This window comes from Asparagus officinalis, chromosome 8 (genome assembly GCF_001876935.1).
Source record: "Asparagus officinalis chromosome 8, Aspof.V1, whole genome shotgun sequence".
Classification (NCBI taxonomy): Eukaryota; Viridiplantae; Streptophyta; class Magnoliopsida; order Asparagales; family Asparagaceae; genus Asparagus; species Asparagus officinalis.
Genome location: NC_033801.1, coordinates 118,553,495 through 118,564,483, shown reverse-complemented (window position 1 = coordinate 118,564,483; position 10,989 = coordinate 118,553,495). Strand labels below are relative to the sequence as shown.

General features: G+C 35.6%; 2 protein-coding genes across 3 annotated transcripts in view; one reads left to right on the top strand and one right to left on the bottom strand.

The window, feature by feature from the left end:
- Positions 980 to 3,257, bottom strand: LOC109822798. Its single transcript, XM_020389048.1, has 2 exons — positions 2,990 to 3,257; positions 980 to 1,423 (listed from the first exon to the last, which is right to left on the bottom strand). The coding sequence occupies exons 1-2, from the start codon at positions 3,191 to 3,193 to the stop codon at positions 1,310 to 1,312; spliced, it is 318 nt and encodes a 105-aa protein (XP_020244637.1). The 5' UTR covers positions 3,194 to 3,257; the 3' UTR covers positions 980 to 1,309.
- The window catches only part of LOC109820211 (probable aquaporin SIP2-1), a 9,000-nt gene continuing 3,550 nt past the window's right edge, over positions 5,540 to 10,989 (top strand). Inside the window, exons 1-3 of one of the 2 annotated variants that reach the window (XM_020386318.1) lie at positions 5,540 to 5,681; positions 6,480 to 6,740; positions 7,533 to 7,706. In XM_020386318.1, coding sequence (XP_020241907.1) covers positions 5,583 to 5,681; positions 6,480 to 6,740; positions 7,533 to 7,706 — 534 coding nt within the window. In that variant the 5' untranslated portion in view covers positions 5,540 to 5,582. Of the gene's footprint in view, positions 5,898 to 6,479; positions 6,741 to 7,532; positions 7,707 to 10,989 lie in introns of both variants that reach the window. The other variant, XM_020386317.1, reaches the window with a different exon arrangement.

Here is a 10,989-nt window from a genome sequence, read left to right as displayed (position 1 = left end):
TTCTTTTTCTGTTTTTGGCTATTTAGCTTACTATTAGTTGACATTTTAATTTTAATTCAAGCTATACCGCAAAGTGACAATATTTGCATGCTGGGTATCCTTGTGATGTAAAATCATTTGCTTTGGGAAAGATAGCTTAGCATTTCAGTTAATTAATTCATCTTATTTGACGAGAAAAGCCACAGGAATCAAATTTAGCATCGATTGTTGCATTACAGATTAAAGTGAAGTTTTTGGCAGCTGAATTTGCCCGTGTTATTCTCTGTTTTATGGTTCTGAGTGGTAGGTTTATTCGCCGTGTCTGAATCGGATAGTTTCTAAATTTCTCATTACTGTAAGTAGCATATCTCCGTTTTATTTAAGAATCAGTGCAACAATTTTAGTTCGGAAGAAACGAAGCAAATGATCATTTACTTCATACGTGCCATAAAAGTCGACAGGTGAAGATTATTTGTTCATCCTTTACAAGGATGAATTACAGTAAATCACCCTAAAAGTTTCATCCATTTCAACAAAACCACCATGAACCTTTTACCTACAATACCATGGGTTTTTCCAAAAGTAAAAAAACAAAATAAAATCCTTTCACTATTTTGCCTCGCCTAAAAAGGACATACTAGCAATAATGTCTACTTGAAAATGTCCTCTATACACTACTTAGTGCATGTCTGCCGAAGGCTTTCATTATGAGGAAACATAAAGGATAATTCTATGTTTCTCCTTTTTAACATCATTAACTTTGCAACAGCTAAAGATTCTATTGGCACACTTACCGGATTCATCTGAGACCAACAAAACTACACTGCTGAGAATGGAACTTTTCATAGTTGCATCACAAAAACCTGCACGTTTGTTGCACATCAGAACTCATTGAAAAAAAAATTAATAAAATCATCTCCATATTTAGTAGGTATTCTAGTAACAAGGTTCAGTAAAACATATTAAAGGATAACAAATGTCCCGAGCAATATCCACGAAATGAGGAAATAGAAGGATTTGAAGCACTTTTCACAACAGGAAAACAAAAAATACGGATGCTCAACAAAACATGTTGTAATTGTTACACATCATCAATTTATGCCTGCTCGAAAATGTTCTCAATCATGGACTACACAAAGATATGCCCTGCTCAAGGGAGCAAGTTACGGTAGAAATAAAATTTGAATAAAAGGGATCCATGAGTCTGTTGGGAACTATCATTTATCTCCTGTCAGCAGAAAGACAACTCATTGACTAAAATTGCATCCGGTATCAGCAAAAGCTGCCTGAGCTTTTGACATTCAATCATAAATATATTTCTTCAGTGCTATTAGGGCTGATAGACTTCAGGAAGTTGAAGCCCCACACTAGCAGCAGATTTCCTTAATGTCTTCTTCACTTCGTCAGATCGATCAATAGCGATATTATAAGAGAATAGCAACTCCTGCACAGTGTTTCATTGATCTAAGTCATGGCAGGGACTTGAGAACTAACAATATGCCAAAAAAAAGAAAAAAAAAAAGAAAAAAAAAAGGGAGTGTCAAATAAGCAAAATAATAGTACACTTGCTCAGTATGATATTATTCCTATTAGAAAATTGCAAATGCTACATATGCGAGAAACCATCTTTTTCTTGATATATCACCTAAAATCATAAAGATACGAGAGTAATAGTTCAAGAGGAATCTAACATGCTATGAAGAATATCTTTGAGCAAATTAGTATTTGACTAACCACACAACAGACTTAGCATCCTTCACAAATCATATCATCTCAAATGCTTCTTGAAATTAGGATTCTAATATGGTAGGGATTTCTACATTAGGATTGCGATGAAACCAATTCCAACTTGATCAACTTCTTTTTTAAATTAAACTTAAGTTAATTTGAATGAATTTCAGTTTCTATTTACATTCTACATTTCAAATAACTTAAATCAGGATAATTTATCTTTTTTGTTAAAAGAATTTTTTTTACTGCCTATCTAAACTTGTATAATTATAATGATCACTTTTTGCTTAAAATAAGTGAATAAACTTAAATATTTAGAAGACTCCAATAGGAAGTCACCTTTGTTGTCACCATAATTCGTGGGAAAGATTGTTCAGTTAAGCAAAGGATTTCTGACAGGGATTCTCATTTTAATCATTTATTATTCTGATTCACCCATTTAAGAATGACATTCAAGTAGGGGTGCAAACGATTCGGATACAGCTCATATATGATACTTACCATATCCGCATCCACTTACCATTCACGGATCTGGATACATATACGCCTCGGTAAGAAAAACTCATATCCATATCCGCTAAAATCAGATATGGATACAAATACGGATATAGATTCGGATATACATGTGGATGCAAAACAGATTTTAGAAAACCAAATAATATTAAGAAAAATATAGTTCATATGTCACAAGAGAGTTCATTAGTATGCTCTTTATATCTGAAAAGCTAAGGTTAGATCTTTTGGGCGCATAGTTTCTACAGTACAACCATCTCTTATCTTCTATGCTACATGGCTGACAATGTGTAATCCTCATCCTTTCTCCTTAAAAAAAGCCAGGATAAAGAAGTAGCCCACGCCCACTATTTACATGACACAGATCCTAACAAAGAACTGGCCGAAAGAATAGGATTGATATACTTTTAGGTGATACTAGTGTTGGTTTCATATGGATTACTAGGGAACTTCTTACAACCCTGTCGAATAGAGCTTTGTTTCGCCATGTGAGTCCTGCAATTTTGTTACAAATCTCGATATATGTTCAATCTCTACATAAAAATTTTATTAATTTTGTTGTTCTTGATCATTTTTGCTCCCTAAACAACTACAATTAAATGCGGAGACACCGAAAAGACGAGTCAAAAAGTATCAAGTCTGGTAATTTTACAGGTAATACAGTCTCTAAAAGACGCAACTTTTAGTCAAATTATCCGTAATGCATCAAATTTTCTACAATTACGAGGGCTAAAACTCGTAAATCTGAGGTCTGAAACCGCCGAACCTTGTGATGATGCAAGCTGTTGAGCATGTAGGTGTAATTCGAAGCAAGATTCAGCTTGCTTCTGACCGCGGATCGATCAGAGAGCTCGGAATTCGATCGGAACTCTTGGATCACGAAATCCCTGAAGTGCCTCCTGCTGCCGTCTTTGCCCACGTGCTTGTCCACGGCCTTGAGAATCTGGCGGTAGACATTCGCAGGCTTCATTGCTCCGCAAAAGAATCGAAGAAGGTAGGGTTTTGGGTATACGGATCAGCGAAATGAAGGGGGGAGAGTTTGAGGATGAGTTTTTGAGAGGTGTAGCGGGTTGGGTATACGGAAGGACCCGTACCCGATAACAGATTGGTGGAATCTGTGTGGTGCAATTTGAAAATTTTTAGAAAGTTATTTGCAAAGTGAGTAAGCAGGGTTACTCTCTCTAACAAGATTAATAAGGTAAGCGCAAGCTTTATTTTCCATCAATTTTCGAATTTCTAGGCTGGACTATGTTAAGATAAAGGTAGGGCTGTAACTTGAAAACCGATAACCGAAAAAATAACCACACCAAAGCCGAACCATAACCGAAAAAACCGAGGAAAGAAAAAAACCGCACCAAACCGAAAAAAATAACCGAAAACCGAAAGGTTTGGTGTGGTTTTGGTTTCGAATGTCTGGAAACCGAAACCGAACCGAAAAACCGAAAAGTTATTTTATTCCCATTTTGGTCTGAATGGGATTTACATTTTACTGACCCGGCTCAGCTTACGGGAAACCAAAACCGAAGCAAACAAGGGAAATGGATCAATTGGAAACTAAAATCTTATGTGGCAACATAGTCAGGTCCCAGAAACCACATTTCTCATGTTTTTTTTCTTTTTCTTTTTTTTGCTTGCTAAATACTAACCAAACACACCCTTAGAACAATGGAAAATAGAGATGTCATTGGTACATGTGCAAGTTGTTGGAAACAATAGCATTCTACGAGAGAACCTCACGTATGAAGAGAACTACCCTCTGCTGTGTGGAAAAAAGTGTTATGATTCTTTAGCAAGACGCATGTACACTCCAATGTCTTCTGAAGATCTTGTTCTTCTAATTCTATGGGGAAAAAAAAACCTGGATCCATAATTTTACAACTACAAACAAGTGGTCGGGTAATTGATCTTGTTCTTCTGATCTATCATCTTTTTGCTATTCTAGTTTTTCATCGCTTTTTTCGGAAACGGTTATGTAATATGAGACATTTCTACTTTCTACTTTTCTAGACTTGTTTTCTTTATAGAATAACCGAAAAAAACCCGATATAAACCAGAGAAATACCGAACCGAACTAAACCGAACACAATTGGTTTTTGAAAAAAATAGTAAAAAACCAAACCGAACCAAATCGAAAAAATAGACCGGTTTGGTGTTTGGTGTCACCTATTAACCGCACCATTCAAACCGATTAACAGCCCTAGATAAAGGTACTCATATCTGAATTTATCAAACTCCAATATTCCTTTCAAGATATATGGACTCAGAACATAAATAGTCTAAGGGGGTGTTTGTTTCACCAAAATTTTTGGTGTTTGGTATGGATTACAAGTTTTGGGATAAAAAAATGAGTTTTTTTTTTTGGGATTCCATATATGATATTTGTTTTAAGAAAATTTTTAGAATATTGAATCTTAAAAGTGTAAAAAGTGCCCAATTTTTAGAATTTGCCAAATCCTCTCAATTGGAGAGGATTTTAACAAATCCCATAAATGGGTGTGCTTACCTCTCAATTGGAGAGGATTTGACAAATCCCAATTTTGTCTTTTCGTGGGAGGTAACCTCACCAAGATAGCATATTCATCATATTATAAAATTTTGGCATTTAGTAATGCTACAATTTGAGCTTGAAACAAATAAAATATTACAAATTGTAATATTCCAAACCCCAAAATATTAATGAAACAAACAACATTTTAGAAATCCCAACTCATAACAAAACACCTATGGATTTCAAATCCCATGGTGAAATCCATATCCTAAATTATAAGATTTGAAACAAACACCCCCTAAAAAGAATGTTGCTATATTTTATTTCTTGATAGATCCAAACGAGACGAATTTAAAATGGCTAAATATCAGAAAACCTCCTTAACATTGGGCAATTAGGTTAGGGGTTATCAGAAAACCGCCTTCTTTAATATTTTATTAGAAAGCTCTCCAACAACATTAACTGTAATTTTCATTAACAAAAATTCCCCCCTTGTGTAATTTTATCCTCTTATGAAAAAATTGTGGTTAATGTTGTAAGGGATTTCTGATAAAATATTGAAGTCAAAGGAGTTTTTCCCCCTGTAACACCTATATTAAGGGAAGTTTTCTGATATTAAAAATTATGGGGTTTAATCTGTTAACCATCCAGACTTAAGGGGGTCTTCTGATATTTAATCAATTTAAAATTATATAGACACCTGCAATCAATTGCTTCTCAAATATGCAAAGTTTTAAGGACAACTGGACATAACAGCAAAAAACCACATCCAACGTTTAAAACGCGATGCACAAAAAATCCCTCTCCATTCACTCTTCTTCCTCCGCACTTCCGTCGGTACTCACGCTTCACAAACAATGCAGACTACAAAATGACGAAAAAGCCCTCCAAAAACGACCCAATTTTCCAGCTAACCCTCATCGTCTCCGACGCCTTCGTCTCCTTCATCTGGGTCTTCTCGGGATCTCTCGTAAGATTCGTTGCCTACAAGTTCTTAGGACTTGGGGCCCACAACCCCATCGCCCTTATCTTCAAAGGATCTTTGGCTGTGATTTATTTGGTATTTTTTGCTTGGATACGAAAGATTACGAGGGGAGCTTATAATCCTTTGATGGTTCTTTGCTATGGGATTTCGGGGAGCTTTTCTGTGTTTCTTTTTACTGTGTTTGCGAGGATTCCAGCTCAGGTTAGTGATTTTTGATAGAAATGAAATGGGTATTGATTTTTTTTTTTTGTTTGCAGACTTGCAGCTGTTGTTGTGTAAATAATGTATTGTTTTGTGCAATTAGCAAGTGTTTTTGGGTAATTGATTGGAAATTACTTGGTTTCATGATTAGATATGAAATGGGTGTTGTTTTTTATTTGGTGAATTGTACTTGTTTGCAGATGTTCTTGTGTAATTTGGTACAATTTTTAAGTTTTTTCTTTTTTTAGTTTTTTCCCCTGGTTGATTGATTGGATATTAGTTGGTTACATGATTTGAATTGAAATGTTCATGTTGTTTTCTGAATAGTGTTTTCCCACATATCTGGTCTGTAAAAATTTATTATTTATGCAATGTGCTATTGTTTTTGGTTAATTTGTTGGATATTAGTTCGCTAATCAATGAGACAGGAGTTTTCAGTTTACCGATAACTATACATAACTCTTTAGATCAACTAATTTTGTTTCCTGAAAAAATATATATATTATCTAGATGTGATTAATCACTGACTTGTTCCTAATAGATTCACATCATTTGTTTAAATTGAAAATTCTCTTATTTCAGGTTATTGGATCAATTATTGCTGTCTGGTTAATCATGTTCACCTTTCCTGAAGCAGCTCATCCTCCGCACTTGAACGTAGATATTAACCGAGGAACTTTAACAGAGGGGTTGCTTGCATTCACAATTGTTACAGTTTCATTAACACTTAAGAAGAAAAACCCCAAACATTCTGCTACCAAAACATGGATAAAGAGCATCTCTAAAGTCGTTCTTCATTTACTCGGTTCTGAGATTACTGGTGGAATGATGAACCCTGCTGCTGTAAGTGTTTCATGCCAGAGATCAAGCGATGACTATTTCCTATTAATTTGTTTCCCTTTTTAGTTATTTGTTCCAATAATCTGTTGCAAAAATCTACAGCCTTTTGGCCCCTCATTAGCTAAAAGCATGTGTATTGCTGAATTTGTTATGGACGTAGCAAAACATATGGTGGCTCGACTATATGGTAATACGAGGAAATTTAGAAAATAAGCACTAAGGTTCTCTTAATATTTAGTAAGAGGTTAAGAAATGATTTGTTCTAGAGCCTCCATGTAAATTTTCTCATGGGTAAAAGTTGAAGGTAGATATCACTCGTTACTAACTTGGGTTTGTATTTTTCATTTTTCTTATGTTTTCTTTTACGTTTCTTATGATGATGTTTGTTTTCTTTCCTTCCTCAAACAGTGTTCTTTTTTTCTGCCTTGTTCCAAAGGAAAAAAAAACTCCAAATTTCTGGCATGTATCGAAACACTAAGTTAACCACAGTCGAAGAGCACTGTAGGAGAAAATAATCATCACTTGAATCCTTTAATTAGATACTAGTAATTCATCAGATTCCTATATCTCATCCATTTGGAAATCATATAAACATTTGGAAAATTACTAATATGCCAATGAAGTAGTAGCTTTACTTGTTTCTATCCTTGCAAATGGATATATGGTTACAAGAACTTGTTAATTGATTTAGCTATTCATGTGACTGATTCTTCTTCTTCTTCTTCTTCTTCTTCTTTTTTTTTAGGATACCGGGTTCTAAAAGAAAATTTTAACAGGACATCACTATTTTTGCAGGCATTTGGGTGGGCTTATTTTCAAGGGAATTATAATACAAAGGAGCATTTGTATGTTTACTGGCTTGCACCCTTTGAAGCAACTCTGATGGGAGTATGGACATGTAATTTGTTTGTTAAGCCAAGAAAGCAGGAGCAAAAATGGAAAGAAAGCTCAGATTTAAATCGGATCGAGGTTTGAGCCCTTTCTTGTCTTCTATTTTTTTTCTTGATAGCTTTTTTATGTTATCCCAATTTTTGGATGCATATAATAGCAAAAATCCGTTTGGCTTAACTTTTAAATTGATTAATGACTTAGTCTCTTCTATGATTATGGGATGTCTAATTGCTTATTAGTGTTTCCATACAGTTTTCATGCTGTCTATTGATTAATTTTTCCCTTTGCTTTTTGGGAATGCAATATGGCTTATGTTTCACCACTTAAAGACAATGCCTATCAAAGAAGTAAGATATGCTATAATTGCTATGCATTTTATACTACAGGCTTTATATCATTATTTTTTAATGTACATATTCATAAACAATATAAGAAATAGGTCAATAAGAAAGCATATTTTATTCATGACATCAGAACGATGAGTACTAGCAACAGTCGCTTTGCGTGACTGCTGCCAGCTTTCACCCCAAAAATAAGGGGGTTGGGGTGTTGGGATTTTGTCTTTGATTCTTTGTGTAACTTCATGAGAATTAGATAGGGTTAGGTTCTATCATGATTAGGAGTTTGAGTTCTATCATGATTAGAAGTTTGGGTTTTATCATGATTAGGAGTTTGAATCCTATTCTAATTAGGAAGTTAGGCTAGAGATAGGGTTTTGGTTTCCTTATATATATTCTTCTATTGGTGGAGGAAAAACCATGAAGAAAAAGTAGAGATGTAGTAGATGAGAGAGAGAGGGTTTCGTAGTCTTTATCCGTGCAAAAGATTACAATGAGTGGGCTTTGGAGAGAATATGAGAGTTGATTATGTATGTGAGGTTGAGAGATTGAGAGACGAGAGTTGAGTGGTTCCTCTTGTAGTTCTCCCTGATACATAGTGAATTTCTCGTATTATTGCCCCGTGGACGTAGGTCGAAGTTGGTCGACCGAACCACGTAAATCTCGGTGTTCTTTTTCTTGATTGTGGTTGTTCTATCTTATTGATTGGGGTTGGCTTCCGAGTTGCGCATATCGTGGTAGGCGGGAAGACTGAAATTCCCCAACAAGTGGTATCAAAGAGAAGATGATGGATCCGGGAGCGAGTTTGCAAGATAGAAGACGACGTCGTGCAAGATTGAAAATCGGCGTTACAAGAATCAAGATGAAAAGAAAAAGGGGAAAATACTGTAGCGGTGGTACTGTAGCAGAATACTGTAGTGCGGCGGGCACTGTTCACGTGGGGATCCGACGGTCCAAATTGATTTGTTAGCCGATTGAGGATTTGGAGGCGGATTTTGGTGATCCAGGAGTCATTCCTAGGTATAAGTTCTCTCTTATATATGTGTAATATGTGTGTGTGTGTGTGTGTGTGTATACTCTCTCTCTTAGTATATATGTATATATAAGTATACTCTCTCTTATATATGTATAGTCTCTCTTATATAAGTATATATAAGTATACACTCTCTTATATATGTATAATATATGTGTGTGTATATACATACTCTCTCTCTCTCTCTCTTAGTATATATGTATATATAAGTATACTCTCTCTTATATATGTATAATATGTGTGTGTGTGTGTATACTCTCTCTCTTAGTATATATGTATATATAAGTATACTCTCTCTTATATATGTATACTCTCTCTTATATAAGTATATATAAGTATACACTCTCTTATATATGTATAATATATGTGTGTATATATATATATACTCTCACTCTCTTAGTATATATGTATATATAAGTATACTCTCTCTTATATATGTATACTCCCTCTTATATAATTATACTCTCTCTTATATATGTATAATATGCGTGTGTGTGTATACTCTCTCTCTTAGTATATAAGTATATATAAGTATAATATATTACAACAGCTACTTATTCCTCATTGGCCCAACGGGCAATGGCTACTTATGCGATTCTCTCTCTCAAGTTATAACTTATAAATATATACAATATACTTACATATAATATATGTATATATAATATATAGTTACGTAATAATTTGTAAGTATATACTAATACATAATTATATAAAATATATTAATTTTAAACTATTTTTTAGCATTTTTTATCAAAAAAAAGAAAAGAAAAAAAAGTAAAAAAACCGGGCCGGCCCGGAGCCGGGCCCGGGCCCGGCCCGGGGTACCCGGGTCCGGTCCGGGCTCCGGTTTTGCCCGGTCCGGGCCCGGATGGACAGGTCTACAGATTGATTTGTTAGCCGATTGAGGATTTGGAGGCGGATTTTGGTGATCCAGGAGTCGTTCATAGGGTTTTTCGACGTGCTGAGGTTGTTTTTGGTATCGGTTTCATCAAATTCAAACTCTACGGTGACTGATTTGAATTTTAATTAGAGAATATGACTTCTTCGGGTCCGAAGTTTGATATTCCGCTATTTAACTGCAAGACAAATCTGATAGTAGATAAGGAGCAGGAGTTGGTTGGTGTGTATACTTGAGGAGAACAGTGCCAGATTAGGTGGAGCTTACAAGCGGGCACGACCGAGTAACACACATGGAGATGAAGATGGTGGCGTTGGACTTGAAGATGGTGAGCGCTCATATTCAGTTTAAGCCAAGTAATGGAGGAGATAGAGGCATCCGGCTCGTAGTGTAGAGTAGGAGAGGTGCACCGATGTGATTTGAGACGAGCGATGCAGGTGGAGCACAAGGACAACAAGAGGGGTGGAGGCGTCACGGCGAAGCAGAAGATAGTGAGGATCATGAAGGCATCCAATTGGGAGTGCGGGTGTTCTGATTTGAAGTGCGAAAGAAATAGAAGACTCTAGCGGAAGAGACAAAGTTTCAAGACGACGATGGTATATCTTCAAGGGAGTTTTGGAATCAAATCCAATGTGGAGATTGTTGGGATTTTGTCTTTGATTCTTTGTGTAACTTCATGAGAATTAGATAGGGTTAGAGTTCTATTATGATTAGGAGCTTGAGTTCTATCATAATTAGGAGTTTGGGTTTTATCATGATTAGGAGTTTGAATCCTATTCTAATTAGGAAGTTAGGCTAGAAATAGGGTTTTAGTTTCTCTATATATATTCTTCTATTGGTGGAAGAAAAACCATGAAGAAAAAGTAGAGATGTAGTAGATGAGAGAGAGAGGGGGGGTTTCGTAGTCTTTATCCGTACAAAAGATTACAAGGAGTGAGCTTTGGAGAGAATGTGAGAGTTGATTATATTTGTGAGGTTAAGAGATTGAGAGACGGGAGTTGAGTGGTTCCTCTTGTAGTTCTCCCTGATACATAGTGAATTTCTCGTATTGTTGTCTCGTGGACGTAGGTCGAAGTTGGTCGACCGAACCAC